This window comes from Pelodiscus sinensis, chromosome 1 (genome assembly GCF_052426305.1).
Source record: "Pelodiscus sinensis isolate ZL-2025 chromosome 1, ASM5242630v1, whole genome shotgun sequence".
In the NCBI taxonomy this organism is placed as follows: Eukaryota; Metazoa; Chordata; order Testudines; family Trionychidae; genus Pelodiscus; species Pelodiscus sinensis.
This window is the reverse complement of record NC_143052.1, coordinates 55386571-55407893: the sequence shown is the minus strand read 5'-3', so window position 1 is coordinate 55407893 and position 21323 is coordinate 55386571. Positions and strand designations below refer to the sequence as shown.

Sequence of the window (21323 nt, the reverse complement as noted above, 5' to 3'; positions counted from 1 at the left end):
TTATCTGATTTGCCTACCTTCTTTATGTCTGGCCACTATGGAAACAGTTCTTCTTCATATCTGGAACAGAAGTTTGAGTTGCCGTCCCATCAGTATTTGCTATGGTATTGATCAGTAACTCAGAAGAGCGAGAAATGAATCATTCTGCCGTAGGATTTTCTCAGTTCTGTGTCCAACTCTCAAAGCCACTACTTGCTTGTGAGTAATGTGGGCTACTAGTAATAAGATCAAAATAATATTTTGCTTGGAATGACAAATTCTGTTGCAATGAATTGGGTTCTATCCACAAGTTGCCAGAATATGAAAATGACACTGCACCATGTAAAGTCTTCCTGGTATATTATTTCTATAGCTCAACAACCAGGTCTTGGGGTACGTCTAGACTACATGACTCTGTCAACAGAGCCATGTAAAGTCGTTTACTTGGCATATTCAAAGAAGCGGGGATTTAAATAATCCCTGTGTCATTAAAACAAACATGGCCGCCGTGCTGTGCCAACAATCAGCTGATCCAGCACAGCGCAGCAGTCTAGACCAGTGGTCACCAACCAGTAGATCGGGATCTACTGGTAGATCTTGGAGCCTCTGACAGGGGATCTTGACTGGTTTGGCCAAGAGGCTACCAAGTGCAGCTCTTCAGCTGCCTCTCCCTGCATTGCCTGCACCTAGAACCCCCTCCTACATCCCAACTGTCTGCCTCAAGGTCAGGTCAGAGCCCCTCTCACACTCCAAATCCCTTAATCCAAGACCAGAGCTAGCACCCCAACTCACTGCCCCTGCCTGGTGAAAGGGAGGGAGAATGGGGGAGGAAGGGAGATTGGAGTGAGCAGGGGAGGCGTCTCAGAGAAGGGTCACAAAGGATGCGGGGCAAAGGTATTTGGGTTTGAGGTAGATCTTGGATTGCATTTAAATTAAAAAAGCGATCTCATGCTTAAAAAGGTTGGAGACCACTGGTCTAGACGCAGCGCGGTCGACAAGGGAAACCTTTGTTGACCACTCCGGCATGCCTCGTCTAAACTGCTGCGCTGTGCCGGATCAGCTGATTGTCGGCACAGCACGGCGGCCATGTTTATTTTAATGAAGCGGGGATTATTTAAATCCCCGTTTCTTTGAATATACCGAGTAAACTACTTTACATGGCTCCATCAACGGAGCCATGTAGTCTAGACGTACCCTTGATGTCATCTGAATTTGCAAGTCCTCTGAAGCTGGTCTCTTGCGAATATAAGAAAGGCCATACTGAGTCAGACCAAAGATCCATTTAGCACAGTAACCTGTCTTCCATCAGCAGCCAATGCCAAATACTCCAGAGGGAGTAAACAGAACAAGTAATCATCAAGTGATCCCTCTCTTCAGTCACTGACAAACAGAGGCTAAGAACACTATTCCTACCCATCCTAGCCCTCCAGGGAGAAGATGAGAGAACACACACGACACATATAATTCATGCTGATTAAGTATTGGAAGGAACTCAGGTACTATGGTGTTGAGCACAGTATAATAGACTAGATTAGATCAGAATGTGTGACTTATTTTTACAGAGAATCACAGTAGCACACATTCACACTATAGGACACAGAAAATTAGCATTTTGGGGCCTAAAAATCAAATTCTCCTCTTAAAGGGATAAGTAATTTTTCATCAAAACTAGGGATGTAAAATCCCTTTTAATTAGTTAACTGGTTAAACATGGGATTGGGAGGGAGGGCTGCCAGTTAACCATTAACATCCCTAATCAAGACAATAGATTACATGATTTTTTCTACACTAGATTCATTGTTATTGAAAGAGCCATTAGAATGTGTAGCGGTAGAGTAGTATAGTGCAATACATGCTTTTGGCACTATGTAATGGAACCATCACCGTCCCCTGAGGGTTGGGGTCACAGCCCACTTAAGTCAGATGCAAAAAAAGAAAAAACATTCCCAACTCAGCTACAGAAAAATAAGTCTGCTTTCTTTGGTCACAGGTCCAAATACAACACACACACACAGCTCCTTCCTTTCGCCTACTCCAATTGCCCACAACTCATATAGGATTGTTTCTTTCAGTCAAGAATTCACTTTGGGAAAACAAAAAGAACTTTTTACTGTGATTACATTCCCTGAATCTCAGCACAATGCTCCTTAGTACAAGCCAGCCAATTCCTCCTGGATTTATGCTCAGAATTTGCTAGGCTAAGATCTGAGAGCAGCTCTTCCGCTTTCATAGCAGCACTTCTTTCACTCCCTCCACCAGTGGACTTGATTCTTTTTTATAATTTCCCCAAGTCCAGAGAAACCATTAGTCCCATCTTGCAATAGCTAAACTAGCCATAGCTACCAACTCTTCTCTCCAGGTCTGGCTGCTCAGACAACCTTTAAGAACAGAGAATCTGTTGCAGTGTTTACAGCAAAGAAAGCAGGAAAATTTACCAGCTATCTGCTTTAGCCACCAAATCTTAGCAAACATAAGGTATACTGAGAGGGCTGACCCACTCTGGCCAGGTGGGGTTAAAGTGGGCTGGAGTGAGCCTGTGCAAAGCCCCAGCCAATCAAGGAGAAGTTCATAGGGAGCCAATCAAAGGGCGGCTTGCTGGGGCAGCTCTGTTATAAGGAGCTACTCAGCGGACCAGAGGGCAGTTAGCTCCTTACCAGTGAAGGGAAAGGACTGGTTCCTAGGGAGAAACACCTTGGGTAGATCAGTGCTGGGTAGCTCAGGACAACACACAGAGAAAAGCTCTAGATACCTGCCAGACTGCAGCCTGGACACAAGAACTAGGAAGGTACAAGGATCACAGGGAAGTGGCCCAGGGAACATTGCAAGTAGTCAAGGAGAGTGAAAGAGGGCAGGGCATGGCTGCTGCTGGAGGGTCCCAGCATTGGAACCCAGAGTAGTAGGAGAGCCTGCGTTCCACCCTTCTCCCTTGCACCGCATCTAACCAACCATACTGTATGGTCTAGCCAAGGGGCTAGACTTTGGGGCTATAGTTGGGAGCTCTGGCAGATGTAAGAACTGAGGGCTGCTGATACCCCCTGAAGGGGGTGAGAACAGAGTGGTCCTGAAGAAGACACTGCGGTCCAAGAAGTAACGCGGGTCTATGGAGACAAGCTGGAGAGTGGAGCAATGATGGGAGACACACTGGTCAGAAACATTATCAATGGTCAGAGCTAATTCCCGGAGTGACCAGCAAGAGGCACCACACTGGTGAATCTTGAACCTGTTACAATAGGTAATGTTCTGCCAAAAGATGGCACAAACTGACTGATGGTGAAGATACTGATCCTTGTGTGCCAATTCAGTAGACACAAAGTATAGTAACACCAGCTTAGTAGGCCAAACAATCAGACAATACGATGAAGCCTATTAAAACTCCAGGGAGAAAATGATGATTTAACAGTGTTTTTTCAAGGCCTAAGGAGATGATCAGAAGGATGTTTTCTCAAAGATACCGTTACCAATTAAAGAGAAGGATTGTTTGTCCATTCTTTCTATCCCTCACAGGCAGGCTGTGCCCACACTCAAAAGCAGAACAAATCTGAAATAAACCCCAAAATTCTGAAGCACTAACTGTAACTCTTTAAATTGGACATAAATACTTAAATTCAGCTGTACTTGAAATTCTTGCTGTAATATTGACATAGATATGGAAATACTAGAACTTCATCTAAATTTTCAAGACAAATGAAAATTAATGAGCTAATCAGCATTTTTTTCCTCAGCAAAAGTCACTGAGCATTGTAAGTTAATGGGTGGAACAAGGACTACCCATCACTGCTACAAGAATGAGCTAGTAGTGGAAACATTTCTTTGTACTAACCCAATGTACATTAAATATTCAATAGGGAAAGCAAGAATGTGACTGTAGAGAAAAATAATACGTCTTGATAGACATTTTTCTTCCCCATCTAGCTCTAAAATATTGCAGCCCAAGCAAAATCTAAACCCATTAACTCTTAGTTATCTTCAGATGAAGACAAACTGCTTTGAGATACAACTGAAAGATTTTTAAAAAGAGAATCCATTGTCAGCAGTAGAAACTCAAATTTTAAACGTTATTATAGAAGTAGTTCTCAAACTTTTGTACTAGTTGACCCCTTTCCCATAAGACACTGAGCGTGACCGCCCCTTATAAATTAAAAATACTGTTGTGCATATTTAACATTATTATAAATGCTGCATGCATAGTGGAATGGAGGCTGACAGCTTGCAATTTCTCCATGTAACAACCTCCAGACCTCCCGATGGGTCCTGAACCCTACTTTGAGAATCCCTGTGTTATAGGAGATGATGATGAAAAATAGTTTCTGATCACTTGATCCAATGAAAAGTTACGACTACATTAGTAATTATATGTTAAATACTCTGTACAGATAACATTTTAATATAAAATAACTCATCAGGAAGCTCCAGAGGGGTATGAATATGAAATAACTCATCAGGAAGCAGACATTTTCTTAGCTCTATTCTGTTTATTGAGACAGGAAGTCAAGAGCTTTGTGTAAAGAAATAGGAAAGGATAGAGGTTTTCTGTTTCTTAAGGTAGTCATGGATACAGACACGAACATTTCTTTCTGCTTCCAAAATAATCTGAATTACATATTTTTGCAACTATGTAAAGCAATATTAAAATCACTGAAATTTTCTATTAAAAAATAAAGAGGAAAAATTGGCAAAAACATAATTTTCTGCGGAGTGGGGAGAGAGAAGATTCCTATAAATATATTTCTAGCCAGCTACAAGTCTCAACAAACCACCATATATGCCTTATATTACCAGGAAGGAAGCTAAAATGCTCACCTGTTCAATCTCTTTGGTTTTTGTTGCAATTGCTTTTGAGCGGCCAAGAAGCTGGTTGTCTTCATACAATTCTGTACTATCTGTTATATTTGTCTCTGTTTCTTCTGTCTGTTCAACATATAATGGAGCTGAGGACCCCGCCTTAAATAAAAACAAATATTACATTTTTTCTCTAACTACATAAAGTTAGATACACTTACTCAAATGCCATTTCACTCCTTTTCAGAAATGTTAGTTCAAAGTGAATCAGTTCCTTGGTCATGTTGGACAAGAATCAGATGATACTGATAATGCCAGCAATGAAAGAACTAGAAATCAACAACTAGGGGTGTTGTGGATCTGCTACAGGCTACTTAGCAGGATTACAAAACTGTAAACTTCATACAAGAGCTCTTGTGGCACTCAAATGTACAGGATAAAAACTGATGGGGAAGTTGAAGTACCTAGATATCTGTTAGGTAACAAATAAGCAAGCACCAAGAGGATTCCTAAATTAATTAGACGATGACTTATGAAAATACTAACAATGTGTGGTTACACATGGAGCTGTCCAAGACAAATATAGACTGTTCATGACCCCTGGAGTTTAGACTTCAACTAGAAAAAGCCACCTGAACCTACTCAGTATTGATAGAAAGGAAATGATTCAGAAAACAGGGAAGCTTAGAAATAATGATTACAAGTGACTTTAACATAGCATCATATAGTAAGAAATGAATTCACAGAACAGTAATATTAAAGGGTAATTAGATTTTATATAAGCCAAATTCATGAAGAAATCTAGTTAGGTTTACAGGGTATTCTCCTTTATTGAAGAAGGCTGGGAAATAATCGGACACCATAATTAAGTGAAAGAACACAAGAAAAAGAAACAGCTAGCAGTCCTGACTGTCTGCTTCAAACACTTGAGGCAATATAGGTAATTTAAAAAACATAATAAAGTATTGTTACTGTATTAAATCTTGTACGGTTGTCTCCCAATCATCTGAAAGGTAATTACGTTTGTTTAAAAAAAGCCAATTAAAATAAAAAAAAAGTTCAAAGAACATTAAGAACTAGACACAAAAATCCAAATTCAGAAAATCTAAAACAGCCATAATGTTCTTAACTCATTTTGTTGAGCCAAGGTCCACAATACAAAATGTTAGCCAATATTTTGGTAAGGGGAACAAACACACACCATTCTGAAAAATGTCTTTAATACCCCATAATCAGAGAAGTAAACCTACAAGTTCTGGTTAAGAGTATCCATACTGCAATACTTTTCTCAAGGCCTTAGCCCCAAGCCCCCATATATTTAGCTTACATTCCCACATTTTGTTTAAACAAATTATACAAAACAATAAATCAACGGACTCCTGCAAAATTCTATCTTAAGTAATACAAATTCCTGGCTCTCCCTCAAACTTCCATTCTCTTTCTCTCTCTCTCTCTCTCTGCCTTATGGAGCTGACACATGGAAAGTCTTTGGATCCTCAGAAGTTTTGCAGTGTGCTATTCTGTTTCTTCTCTCACTCTTCCTTCCCCTCCTCTTACAAAAATGTCTATCATTCTGTTTCCTTCCTCTTCTATCAGCAGCCTACACTGGTCTGTACCCTACCTCCCCTCCTGTTGACAGAGCAGTCACACCTAGGCCATTCCGCTGCACTATCCTGGAGGGAAACCATGGCTCATTTACATGACTCAATCCACTTGCCCGGTTAACATTTTCAATCTCTCAAGGTGAACTATACAACAGCGTTTCTTAAAAAGTTTAAGACCGATGAACACTAAACAATTTTTTTGTTGAGGGAAAAAAAAAGTTGGGGGAAGTTATTGAGGGGAAAAAACTGTCTCCTGACCCTTTAAGGTCAGCCATTTTGAATTCTGTTCGCCACGGCACACTGGCATGCCACGGAACACAGTTTAAGAAATGCTGTTGTACAATATGAAAATATTTAATTGTTATAGTACTGAACATGGCCTTAAACCCTAGACAAACAGATGTAAACTTTGACTCACTTAAGACTTTGTGACATTACATATGATTCATAGCACCGTACTACACGTTTCCATGGATCACTATTAAAGGAAATTTTATCTTCAAAATAAACATGTACAACAAAGTTAGGAATAAGAAAATTTCCATCGCGGCCAACATGACCAATAGCTCAGGATTTACTGATTTTTTTTGCTATAGGGACATTATATTTGGTATGAGCAGGGGAAGAGGGTCCCAAAGAACTAGCATGAAAAAGGTGCACTGTAGGAAATAAGGCCTTCTATCCCAAGAGGTGCTGGGGGATGGCAGACCAGAGGAAAGAGGCAGCACAGCTTGAGGATCCAATATATTTTTCCATGTGCGAAGTAGGCTCAGTTCTGAGGCTATTTGATATTTTGATGCAACTTGTCCACTCTTGTATACCTGCATACACACACAAGCCCTCTCTTTACACAACCTTTAGCCTGGTCTACAATATGGGGCTAAGTCAACCTAAGTTGAGCACCTCCAGCTTTGTGAATATCATGGTTGGGAGTCAACGTAGCTTAAGTCAACTTACTGCTGTGTTTACACAACACTTGATCAACAGGAGAAACTCTGTCAACTTTTCTTATGTTTATAATAATATTGGAGATTGCCTATCTCCTAGAACTGGAAGGGACCTTGAAAGGTCATCGAGTCCAGTCCCCTGCCTTCACAGCAGGACCAAGTACCATCCCTGACAAATTTTTGCCCCAAATCCCTAAATGGCCTCCACAAGAATTGAACTCACAACCCTGGGTTTAGCAGGCCAATGCTCAAACCACTGAGCTATCCCTCCCCCCACCTTGTTCCAGTGGAGTACTGGAGTTGTTGGGATGGCTAATTCCTCAGCCTGCCTTTCCTCATTCTGCAGTTAATTTAGTGGCTATTCAGAACACCCGTTAAACTGAACCCCAATGGATTGATCACCACAGTGCTGATTCCCAGCAAGTATAAACTTACCCTTTCTGAACGCTGCTAAAGTAGTACAGGCGTTCCTTGAGTTACAAACTTCTAATCTATGAACATCTGCACATACAAACAAAAGCTCACCTGCAGCCTCTCCTGAGGGGAGAGCAGGCAAGAGGCACAGACTGTGGCAAGTAGCAGCAGGGGGCTGCCGTGGAGCTACTGTCTGGGAGAAGCGGCACTTTGAAGGGGAAACCACCACTTCTCTCTAGCCTCTGGCTGCATGGACTTGCCCTGCTCCTCTGGAGTCCTTCAGTGCACGCTTGCGTTGCTTACCACCTTCTGATGAGCGGGGGTTGGGTGCAGCTCATGGGGGGAGGGAGGAAAAAGGATTGGCAATAGGAGCCAGAAGAGTGTCTGCATGAGGGTGAGGGGAATGCCTAGAAGTCCCCTTCAGTGAATCTCCATCTGCTTCCTCATCCTCCTCAACCTGCCTTCCCTCAAGCTCCAGCATTCAAGGTTAAATAAACTATTTCTACTCTTTTGCATTGCAAATATACAGCATTTCAGCTACATAATGGGTTAAATAGGTTTTGTGGGCTATACTGGGAACCTAACTGCCATTTATAACATCATTTTTCTCATAGAAACATGAATTCTGAGTTCCAAACAATCAACTCACAAATGAACTTTTGGAACATAATCTGTTCCTAAATTGGGGACTTCCTGTACTAGATAAGAGGCAGAACTGCTCCATACTTTGTAGAGATGTACTGAATTAGCTTCAGGATCTGTTAAGTCTTCCACATGATCCAGTATAAAGCAGCCAAAATTTTACCAACAACATTCTAGATAATAAATAATACACACACTCAAACTTAATATAATCATTTCTGCGTAAGAAGAAAGATTGCTTCATAATAATGACAATCACCACAGGTTGGACTTCCCTGGTCCAGACCCCTCAGGACCTCAGTGGTTCCGAACCAGGGAGTTTGCCAGACTAGGGGAGGTCAAAGCTGGCTTCCTCTGCTGCCGGCCTCTAGGCTCCATTCCCACATGTCAGCTCCGGACCTCAGGCTGCAGCCTCTTGTCCCAGCCACCGGGCCCTGTTCCCAGTTGCTGGGCCCTGCTCCTGTCTCCTCTGCTGCCAGGTCTGGCTGGAGCCCAACCCCTGGCTCTCTGCTGCTGGGTCAGTCTCTGGCCCCCCACCCTCCTGCTGCCAGTAAGGCTCCCAGTCTTAGCTGGGCTCCAGCCCTGGCACCCGAGCTTCACTCCTAACTGCTGTCCAGCTCTCTGGTCCAGCAACATCTGTGATCCTGCTGTGCCAGTTTTCCCCATAAGCGAACCATTCCCAGAGCACCCACAGGCTCTCCGACGATGCTGGACCACAGATGTTACCAGACCAGAGTGTCCCAGACTAAAGAGGTTCCATCTGTACAAGAGAATAGCATCATTCCTTCAATCTAATTCTTTAATTCCAGAAATGTGAGAACCGCAAGAAACAATAACCAGGTTATTTTTGCTATTTTCCAAATTATTCATACTGACATACAATGCACACATATACTAACTATATATTTACACAAAAGAACTCATCTGAATTTAAACACTCTGAGCAGATGTTTCCTATGCAAGAAAGAACCAATTATATGTAGGACTTTGCATAAACAGTAAGTGCTTCTTTGTTTTTCTCTAAAATGACTAACTATAGAATCTAATTCATTCATACTCATTATTGAAAGACATACTACAAATTACCAAATTGCGCCACAAAAAATTCCCTTGATTGTTAAGGATCCAATCCTGCAAGGAACTCAAATGCAAGCATAGGAGTCGGCCAACACAGGACTTTCTGCAGTTTTAGAATCTTTCTTACTTTATCCACTTAAAATTTGGTCTTAATTCATGCTATGCCAGCAAAAAATGTGGGTTTTTGAAGCTACTGGTAAATCTCAGGATCATAAGTTTCACTACAGCATCCTCCTGCTAAATATTTTCTGAAATTTATTTAATTCTTTGTTGAATTGCATATTTTATAAATCATGAAGAGAAGAGAAGCGAAATTCTACTGTTGCAATATTTAAAAATAAATATATGAATGTATTAGTCTTACATCATATTCAGTAATTTCAGGTAAATTGCTTTCATCAGCCTTCTCTGATTTTTCAGCTGCCCACTTGCTTGCAGCCTCTGCAAGTTCCTTTTCAGATAGCCTGCTGCTTTTATCCAAGACCTGTACAAAAATGAATGTTACAGGTTAGATTTAAAAAAAATATCTAGAAAAGTCAAAGAAGCAATTTTTCAGAATGACACACAATATTTTCAAAATGTGAAATATACCACAAAAATAATTATCTTCTACTGGTCTAAGAATTAAAAAAAAAAAAAAAAAATACCTCCAAGCCAAAGAACACACATTTCACTCAACTTAAAAAAAAAAAAAAAAAAAAAAGAACATTTTTTCAGACCTATTTTTATTAATGTCAAGGAAAACTAGACAAGGTTATGTAGCAGAAACAATGAAAAAGTGTTGATTTAAGACTTTACAATTAATTCAAAGAAATCAAATGAGAGCTGTGTATAAATATGCAAAAAACCCCACAAATATAGATTGGTTTAATAACTGTCTGGTTTGCATGAATAAAAGGCTAAAATAAAGATAACTACAAGTAAAGGATAAGTACAATACACAAAGGACTCTAAGTTAACTTGTCTTTTTCATCAACAGAAGCTGAGCCAATAAAGATCTCATCCACCTTGGCTCTAAATTAATTACAAGAATCAGGAAACTATTCTGTAAACTATTTAAGTTATCAGAAAACTGCCACTAATTTCTGAGAAGAAAACGTGGATAACACAGAATACAAGTTATCAAGGTTTTGGAGTCTTTGTAATCTACCTTTTCAAACAGAAGTATCTCTCACTAAGTGCAAGACCATGATTGTTTTGTTCTTGAAAGTAGTAATACAAACATCCATATGCACATTGTGTTCCTCTAAAACTCTGTATGCATGTACAGTATAATTATATATTTTAAAAAAACTACACTACTAATTGAAACCAATGTCCCAAAATGGTAAGAGTTTTCTAAATTTTCTGAAGAATAGCTAGGTCGGGGCAGTGGCAAAACATCTTGTCTAGTCCTTTAATAAAAAAAAAAAAAAAAAAGCAGCTGTGAAAACAAGTGTCCCTAAAACCATGATCTAAAGGTCAATAAATGCAGAATGACAAAATGGTAGGCAAAGCAAATTCTACAATGAGAACCCACAATAAGACTACATCTCCAGACTCTTCATGATTGCACTTGGCAACTGAATTCAGGCATCTCAGTTCTCAACTCCATGGTACCACACAGAAATTCAACTGTTTTTGCCTTTCAGACTTTTTCCAAAAACAACAGTTAGACTTTCACTCAGGGTTTCCATGGCTTTCAGTATTTCAAAGTAAAGTTTTCTTAATTGTTTGTCTAAAAAGTGAACTCAGAAGTTATTCTGGTACAATGCACTAGCACTAGCTATTTCTAAACTCCTATTCATTCTAAATAGTGTTCATATTTCTCCTTACAATATCTTTAAAAATAAATACATCCTGTAGAAATGCTCACTTTTCAGCTCAGATTTCTTTCATTGCAAGTAGCCTGTGAAAACTGAAAATGTTTTTATTGCAATAGAACCAAGAACAATACTGAATGATGATTGTTCATTGGTGCTTATTAAGCCTGTCTGTTCAACTAAGTAGCATAATTATGTAGTTAGCTCTTTGTCCATGCAATGTTTATTACACAAAATTAAGCAGCTCGATATTTACCATGCCTCTAAAAAATTTTCCTTCCTCTAAAATAGGGAATTATAAATAAAAAAAACTTTGATGCTTCATCCTTATGGTGCTTACATTATAGCTACTCTTCTTCCAATACCCACTGAAACTGTTTATTCCTCCAGGTGAAGCTGCTGAATATAATTCAACATTCACCAGGCTTAGTGGCAAAGCACACTGCATCTGTCTTTTAAATAAGCAGCAAGGAATCTGAATTTAACTTGGAACCTTTCATAGGAAGTACCACTGTTAAAAACAAAAAAACCCACAAAAATGTAGTTCACCTTTGAAGAAGGTACTGATGTGGAACCTGATGGGGATGCATCTCTTGATGTTTTCAGTGATTGAGCTGAAGGTCTCTCTTTACCTACAGAGAAGAATAGTTATTATTTTATTCAAGTTGTGTATTCTCTCTCTCTCCACACACACCTCGCAAAATTGTAATGAAAATTCACCAGCCCACACACAAACCTCATTCTTTGATGATGATAATAATCTACTTATATTCTACTTGCTAAGCAAAAATAAAATTTTGTCTCTGACTAAGTGGATGAACTGTAACACTTTTAAAGGTGATACTTATATTAAGAGAGCCTATTCTTATTTCCATTAGTTAACTAGAAGGACATTTCAGTTAGAGACTGTAGGTAAAAGTCATTCTATATTCTTGTAACACCCTTAGTAAGATGTAAAATGAGGAATTCTACATCTTGTCATGTGGAACATCTCAGTCAGTCACCAGTTACAGACCAAAACCAAAACCAAAACCTGGGAAACTGGGTATTCATAAGGAAATTCGGCAAAATGATAAGCCTACGAAGACCCAAAATGACAGGTGGGATCCCCCTTTGTAGCAAAAAAGGCCTTAATTCTCAATGTTAATATCAACAATGTTAAAACAGGTACAGGCAGTCCCCGGGTTACGTACAAGATAGGGACTGTAGGTTTGTTCTTAAGTTGAATCTGTATGTAAGTCAGAACTGGCGTCCAGATTCAGCCACTGCTGAAACTGACCGCCAGTTCTGACTTACATACAGAATCAACTTAAGAACCCCAAGCGTCCCAAAGTCAGCTGCTGCTGAAACTGATCAGCGCTGATTCCAGGAAGCCCAAGCCCGAGCAACTCTGACTCGGGCTTCCTGCAGTCAGCGCTGGTCAGTTTCAGCAGCGGCTAAATCAGGACGCCTGGGGCAGAGCAGCTGGGGTGCTGCTGGGTTGCTCCAGTAGCGCCGCTCCTCGGCGCTACTGGACCAACCCAGCAGCACCCCATCTGCTCTGCCCCAGGCGTCCTGATTCAGCCGCTGCTGAAACTGACCAGCAGCGGCTGAATCAGGACCAGAGCAGCTGGGGTGCTGCTGGGTTGGTCCAGTAGCACCCAGAGCGGCGCTGCAGGACCAACCGGCAGCGCCCCAGCTGCTCTGCCACAGGCGTCCAGAGAAAAGCCTAGTCTGCTGGGGAGGGGCGGGGGGGGCGTACTAGCTGCGCCCCCCCCCACCCCAGCAGACCAGGAAGACGCGGGAGGCGGACCGAGACGCACCGCGGTCCCGCCGCCTGGGTCCTCCGCGGCTTTGCTCCCAGTCTCCCTGGTCTGCTGGAGAACAGCAGACCAGGGAGACGAGGAGCAAAGCCTCTGAGGACGCCGGCAGCGGGACAGCGGCGGGGCGTCTGGGCTGTCCCGCTGCCAGCTTTCCCCGCGGCTTTGCAAAGCCTCGGGGAAGCCGGCAGCGGAGTAGCCCAGGCGGCCTGGGCTGCCTCGCTGCCCAAGCCCCTCCGCGGCTTTGCAAACACTCGGGGAAGCCGGCAGCGGAGCAGCCCAGGCGCGCCTGGGCTGCCTCGCTGCCCGAGCCCCCCCGCGGCTTTGCAAAGCCTCGGGAAGCCGGCAGCGGAGCAGCCCAGGCGCGCCTGGGCTGCCTCGCTGCCCGAGCCCCCCCCTCCCCGCGGGAGGGCGCGCCTGGGCTGCATCGCTGCCGGCTTCCCCGAGTGTTTGCAAAGCCGCGGAGGGGCTTGGGCAGCGAGGCAGCCCAGGCCGCCTGGGCTACTCCGCTGCCGGCTTCCCCGAGGCTTTGCAAAGCCGCGGGGGGGGGGGGGGTTGGAGGGGGCTCAGGCAGCGGCTTTGCTCCGCGTCTTCCTGGTCTGCAGACCAGGGAGACGCGGAGCAGCTTTTCTCGCCCGGAGTACACGGGCGGCGGGACCGCAAGGTCCCGCAGTCCGTGTACTCCGGGGCAGCCCCGTTCATAACTGCGGATCCGACATAAGTCGGATCCGCGTAAGTCGGGGACTGCCTGTACTAGACGCTACTGTTTAAAAATGCAGTCATGAATAACCATGCCAAATGTTCATTATGGAAAGCCTACAGCAGGCGAATACTTCCCTAAAGCATAGTAGACTAATACTCCATGTTAATTAGAAAGATAAATCAATTAAAAAGAAGCTTTGTTTATTAAATTTTAAAAATGTGAGATGAATTACTTTAATGAAACTAATGACAACTAAATAAGCATGTAATTTAAGCCCCCAAGTAACGATACATAACACAATGAGCCATTTTTAGTGAGCTATTTACTTTGTAGCAAGATGCTAAATTAAGATTGCTCCACCATTGTGCATTTTTAAATACCAATATCTAAAAGAATTAAGAAATTGAAATGTAAATAAATAAATAAATATCGATATTAAACAGATCTGGAATGTTAAAAAGAAACCTGTCTGGTTGCCCCTTTTCTCTCTCCACAGATTTTCAGGATATTCTGCCTTTGAAGATAGAATTTAACACCCTAAACTGGCTACGGAAATGGAAGATCAAACAAGCAAGTGACAACTGCTCCCCAATTGCAACAAGATACAAAAAAGCAGCTGCCTTAACAGTTTCATGTTACCTGATCATTCAGTGTAGTCCTTCAAGATATCCTCCATACTTTGTCATACAATCAAAACTGTTTAGCTTGTTTCTACAACAACCTCCACCTCTTTTCTGCTAATGTAACTAATTTTTTCCTTTGCTCAGGTCAAACAATAGCCTACTGTATCCCTCAACTATATCCAATTAAGGCAATTTTTATACATAAACTTAATTTTGGTTTCACACAAAGGTCCTGATCTTGCCAGATGCTCCAGGTGGAGAGGTCTCCTTTACCCATGCTTAGGACCATTAAAGTCAACACAGCAACGTGAATACTCATGTGGGGAGGTAGCAGAATAGTGGGGCCCATGTTGGTGCAGTCCATTATTATGGAATTACAAGTGAAGAGTCATGAAATGTTATCTATCAAATTACTGAAGGCAGAGTATCTTTGCAGAACACATCACCAGTGCTAAAATAATAAACAATCCTCCTCACAAAAGATCTCTCCAGTGTTTGTTTTGTTTCTCATTTGAGGGGAGAGGGGTCACTTATTTGAAATATAAGGTCAATTTAGCCACTGCTGACTCCAGAGCTAACCAAACAACTTATCTGACAAAGAATTAGTTCCTTCCAGCTCTTGCCAATATATATCTCGTGTTTTATTATATTTACATGAAGAAATCCAAGATTCTTTTCATAATCTGCATTCAGAGACATTCAAAGCCCACAACTAGCTGCCCTTTAGACCAGAAAGAACATTAACATCTTTGATACATCTTTCATACTAATGAATAAAAAATGTTTTACAGAATTCACTATGGTTCCAAAATACATATTACTGAGGGACCAGGCAAAAACATTATTTATGAGTGGAAGAGGTGGAAAGTCAATGCAGATGATTCATAAAATTGTTAATACAGATAGATATACCAAAGGAAACTGTTCTCACACCAAGTGGCAAGTCTATCAGAACCAGACTGAAAGGAAGTAAGCAATAGATGTATGGAAGAAGTAGGAAGTATTGGAGGGAGAAGAATATTAAGGGGGTCTCAAATAGATAAATTATGAATTAAAGACAAGGAGGGTAGTTTTTAATGATACCCTGAAATGGACAGAGGAGCCATAAACAAATAATGGTAAAAAGACAAAGTAAAATCTCCCCCGATCTGTCTGTTCCAGTCCCACTAATGCACAATTAAACTGAGCTCCGTATAGTCATTCAATTTCTCTCTCTGTAGATCAGGGGTGGCCCGGGGGCCTTGTCTGGATCTGGACCCTGATGCTTAGGGCTCTCCCCCCGGCACTGGGAGCCCATGCTGGTGAAGGGAAGGTTTCTTGTTTCTCTTGTGTGCAGCACCTGACTGATTTTTCTGTGGGTCAGTGGCTCCCAACCCAAAAAAGGTTCCCCACCCATGCTATAGATGAAGTTAGGGCAAGATGATGAATTCCTATAGATAAGGAGATTCTTGAGTTGTAGTCTTAACCAGCAAGGGGACAAGAGGCACTAATAGATCTGTGGTTTAGCAGACTGATTTTTACTTTTAATGCATTGTCTGCACTGAAAGTGAAATTAAAGAGACGGTCACAAGCCCCCTCAACTCATCTAACTCCACCTAACATCTGTAAAAGGGCATTTCAACACAATTATTTATAAAGATCTTTCAAATGAAGTGGCTATATCATTTACAACAATATGTATGAAATGTGTGTTTGTGTATCCCTAGTTTACACCAGTATACCTGAAGATGGAGGGAAGTCTGGCACAAAACATTCCCCCACACATGTTCCAGAACAGGTCTCAAGAACCAAGTGGGTAAGCCCTGCATGCAGAGGTCATTGCCAGGTATACAGGCAGTCCCCGACTTACGCGGATCCGACTTATGTCGGATCCGCACTTACGAACGGGGCTTTCTCGCCCCGGGAGGTCGAGGTGGCGGATTGCTACCTGCGAGCTCCGGGGCGAGAAAGCCCCGTTCATAAGCTGCTCCGGTGCCCCTGGTCTGCTGGAGACCGTCTCCAGCAGACCAGGGGCACCGGGCGGGTTCCCGCGCTTCTGAGGCTTTGCCAGAGCAAAGCCTCAGAAGCGCGGGAACCCTCCGCTGCTGCCGCTTCAGTCCCGGTGCCTGTGGTCTGCTGGGGACGGTCCCCAGCAGACCACAGGCACCCGGACTGAAGCGGCAGCAGTGGCGGGGTCCCGCGCCTCTGAGACTTTGCCAGAGCAAAGCCTCAGAGGCGCGGCACCCCGCTGCCGCTGCGGCTCTGCTCCCCGTGTCCCTGGTCTGCTGGGGGGGAGGGGGCGCAGCTAGTGTGCCTCTCCCCCCCAGCAGACCAGGCTTTTGTTTTGGACCCTGGGGCAGAGCAGCTGGGGCGCTGCCGATTGGTCCTGCAGTGCCGCTCTGGGCACTACTGGACCAACCCGGCAGCACCCCAGCTGCTCTGCCCCAGATCCTGATTCAGCCGCTGCTGGTCAGTTTCAGCAGCGGCTGAATCAGGACGCCTGGGGCAGAGCAGATGGGGTGCTGCTGGGTTGGTCCAGTAGTGCCGAGGAGCGGCGCTACTGGAGCAACCCAGCAGCACCCCAGCTGCTCTGTCCCAGGCGTCCCCAAGTCAGCTTCTGCTGAAACTGACCAGCGCTGACTACAGGAAGTCCCAGGCAGAGTTGCTCTGCCCCGGGCTTCCTGGAATCAGCTGCTGATCAGTTTCAGCAGCAGCTGACTTGGGGACGCTTGGGGTTCTTAAGTTGATTCTGTATGTAAGTCAGAACTGGCGGTCAGTATCAGCAGCGGCTGAATCTGGATGCCAGTTCCGACTTACATACAGATTCAACTTAAGAACAAACCTACAGTCCCTATCTTGTACGTAACCCGGGGACTGCCTGTATTCATACTAAATAAACATGTGGACCATCAACTCTGGCCCTGTTAGGATTTGGTTCTTTAAAATACAATATAGGTAACAGGATGGGCTTTTTCTTACATGTTCTCCAAAGCAAAGATTTCCCGTCAAATCATATTCAAACACTATTCCAACAAACAGAATTTAAACTCTCTCCATGCTGCAAGTAAGCCATTTTAACTCCGTCGTCACAAGAAACGCTTTTAGAACAATTAATGGGTGAAAACAATTTTAAAGATAAGTAGCATGGTAAAAGCAAAAGTTGCTTTCTTAAAAACAGTTAAATGGGCAGACAAAACATCATTTAAATCTGAAGTAACAGATAGCCCAGACCTAAGTGCGGATATTCTACTTTGACTAATTTAGCCACTGCTTTGCAAAGCTATTTGCCAGATTGCATCTACAGTATAACTTTAGAGAGACAATAATACTACATTTTCCAACCTGACATCTCTGAACAGTCTCTAACTGCATCACATAATGCATGACCCAAAAAAAAAAAAAAAAAAGCTTTCACACACTGTACAATTTTCTACAACTCAGACAGCAGGTTTTTCTACTAGATTCCGATGTATGAGTGGCTATTTTAACAATGCTGCAAAAACACCAAAAATATGCTCAAAATTGTAGAAAATTCCCAATTTCCACAAGATTCCTCAACTTTTAGACGGCTTTCCTGAACATAAGAACAGCCATACTGGGTCTAGACCAGTATCCAGTCTTCCAACAGCGGCCAACGCCAGATGCCCCAGCGGGAGTGAACAAAACAGAGAATCATCAAATGATCCCTCTCCCATCGTCCATTCCTAGCCTCTGACAGAGGCTAGGAACACCATTCCTACTCATCCTGGCTAATAGCCACCAATGGACCTAACCTCCATTAATGTATCTAGTTCTTTCTTGAACCCTGTTAAAGTCCTGGTCTTCACAACCTCCTCTGGCAAGGAGTTTCACAGTGTGAAAAAAAACTTCCTTTTGTTTGTTTTAAACCTGCTACCTATTAATTTAATTTGGTGACCCCTGGTTCTTATTTCATGGAAACAAGTAAATAACTTTTCCATATTCACTTTTAAAGGGATCCATCACAGCAGAAAAGGGAAAAAAATAGAAGCATTTTCTACCAGAGGAAAACAACTTGATGTACACAGAAAAGTCGTGCACAAGAACATCTTCTCCTGTCCTCGATAACTACATTCTGTTTAACTAAATCCCTATTACAATTTCAGGTGGATGTCATATTCTTTACTTTCTGATCTGAACTTTTGTAGTAACCCTGCAATAACTGTAATGCTTTCCTGAGAGTTAGTCTGTATTTCAGTAGTTAATGAAGAAACTCCTCAGTGTTTATACAGTTAGTTAAATGCTTTGAGATGTTTTGGGGTGAAAGGTGCTATACCTGCCAGTTATAAGCACTCTGGAAAATGTAAGGTAAATTTCACATAAGTAAATTTGCATTTAAAGAAACTCAAAGCCATCTAATCTGCACAAACTGTCATAGCAACAAGTACCTCAATGGGAAAGAAAACATACTTCCACTTTAGTTTGCATGTTTTTCATACATAGAGGTTTTGGATACTTTTTAAACAAACAAACACGGATCACCTTTCTGGGGGGGGAACAAACATTCATTTGAAATCCAAGCCATATATTGGCTTGCCTAGTTATAGGCATGAGGTTTTGCATTGATCTGAAGGTTGCAAGATTTGGAGAATGAGAGAGGGTTAAACTGCTAAAAGAAACAATATTCAAGTATTGATAGCACAGTTATAAGAAACAGCATGTTGTTTTAAAATGTAAGGATCTTTACTTTGTATTTGGCTTCCCCATGAGAATTCTCAGTTGTAGAAAGAAAAGCCCTCACCCACTGCTGCTCAGGGCAAAGCTGCCTGTAAAAGGAATCCATCACAGCAGCAAAGGGAGAAAAATAGAAGCATTTGCTACTAGAGGAATATAACCTGATGTACACAGAAAAGTCATGCACAAGACGGAACTGCAGCCAGCCTTGAGAGGCTGTTGAAAAACATCTACAAGATCCCTCAAGAGACCTTTAATACATAAAGGAATAAAGAGCTCCCTGAAATATTTAATAAGGTAGGAAAACATAATCACAACAATAAGTCTAATGTCTTCATTATATAGAGAAAGATCTTGTATAATAAGAATCAATTTCACCTCACTAACCAGTTATCATTAATCCAGCATTACCTTGCTGAGAAATATTTCTTTTATGTAAAGATGACATACTTCTGCTATGCTGGGACTGGTGGAAAGAATAGGCTTTGCTTCTTTCAGGGGAGTAGCTCCTACTGCTGACACTGGAGCCGGATCTGCTGTGTGGAGAATCCCTTCGGCTCACAGGCGATTCCCTGAAGAAAGGAGAGTCCCTCTTATGAGGGGATCTCTCCCTTAAGTAATGAGAAGGATAGAAGCTTTTTCTTCTGAAGCCATCTCTGCTGTCCCTTTGAAGGTATCAGAAAAAATAAAATTAGTAACTTCTCCTTCCTGTGTTTACAGAAATTACAGAAATCTAAAAGTGCATGACTGGGTAACAAAATTGCAACTTTTCATCTCTATAGCAAGTAGAAATAGGTCAGTCATTCTCTACACAGTAAATCTGAGACCTCCAATATCATTAAAGACTGTGTAATTCTTGGTCAACTTAAACTGGTCAGATAGTGGTTAAGCATATATCAAATGTAAGGACATTTCTTTAGGTTTTCATTCAGTTGAATAAATTTTACAATCTGATCCAATACTCCTCATCAGACCCTCTACCTCACTTCCACTACTTGATAACTCAGGCAAACCACTAATGCTATATTAATAAAATAGTACATATCTGAAGGGTGAAGCAAATAATCTCACACAATGCAAATGGATGGGCCTTTGGCATTGTGTATTTTTTTCCTCCTGCATAGTCACTCCATTCTCATATCCAAATTTTAATATGGAATTAAAATAAAAACAAACCTAAAGAAGAATCAGTAAGATGCATGCGTAATTATACTCACAGTCTGTCACTATTGTAACCCTCACTATTACATACCTCTGTCCCAGCCCTTTTGTTTATTGTTACCTCTTGATGTGTTAAGTCTTATTTAGGGCTTTGATTCTGCACCCACTAAAGTCAATGACTATCATCAACTGGTGTAACCGGCATAGCTCTATTGACATCAATGGAGTATTCTGAATTACATTATGGAGTATGCTGATCTATGAATTTGGCCTGTAACATTTAAGTCCTTTGGGGGTACCCGTCCCATTTAATTTGTTTGTAAAGTGCCATGAACATAAATTACACTGTAGACAATAATTCTGATTTCAAGCTGTAATAAATGCAAAATTAAAAATTAGAACTGCAAATCTGTCATGGCATTTTTAATTAAAAAAACCAGAGCAGTCACGATAAATTTGCCCGAATTAATGTAATTAGTGACTGTTTCGTGATTTTAAAAAGTACCCTTTTTGCCCCAAAACCACAATCCTAATCCAAGGTGGGAGCTGGGAGATTAAGCCTGCCCCACATTCCCCCTGGCATTAGCAGCTGCTGTGTACTCTGGGGCCACTGCTGTAGGGTGAGCAGGATCAGCTCACTGCAGCCAAAGTTGCTCCTTGCTTGGGCCATCCAACCACACTGGGCCTACAGCTCCCCTCTTGCCTTCCTACAGAAGTCAGGGTACCTCGGACTTTTTCTATACCATGACAAAGCTGCAGCCCTAACAATAATAAACCAAAGTTTGCCACTAGCCAGGAGTAGAATATTATTTTGACTGATCCTTTTGGGACTGTCACTTGATGTGCTGAGACCTTACTGAGCCTGCTTTCCCTAATAACCTGGGCACCCTATAACTGGTCAGCCCAGCTATCTAGCCTGCTTCAGCCAAGACACAAAGACAGAGCCACATTCCCCAAGGTCAAAGACACACATTAAAAGCTGTGCAGTGAGACTTTTTCCCCAGCACTCAATTATGCAGCTCCTCTAGGAGCTGAACCATATATAAATCCATCTTATGCTGCAGGGGTGGGAAACCACAGGACCGGGGCCTAGATGTAGCCCCCGGCTTGTCTGGATTCAGC

General features: G+C 42.3%; 1 protein-coding gene across 11 annotated transcripts in view; it reads right to left on the bottom strand.

Moving 5' to 3' along the window:
- The window catches only part of PPHLN1 (periphilin 1), a 103219-nt gene that overhangs the window by 24728 nt on the left and 57168 nt on the right, over positions 1–21323 (bottom strand). For 9 of the 11 annotated variants that reach the window (XM_075930124.2, XM_075930149.2, XM_075930173.2 and 6 more), the window contains 4 exons: positions 19452–19705; positions 11794–11876; positions 9807–9926; positions 4780–4920 (listed from right to left, as the gene is read on the bottom strand). In XM_075930124.2, the coding sequence (XP_075786239.1) occupies positions 4780–4920; positions 9807–9926; positions 11794–11876; positions 19452–19705 (598 nt within the window). The remainder of the gene's footprint in view (positions 1–4779; positions 4921–9806; positions 9927–11793; positions 11877–19451; positions 19706–21323) is intronic. The other 2 variants (XM_075930155.2, XM_075930195.2) reach the window with 1 other exon arrangement.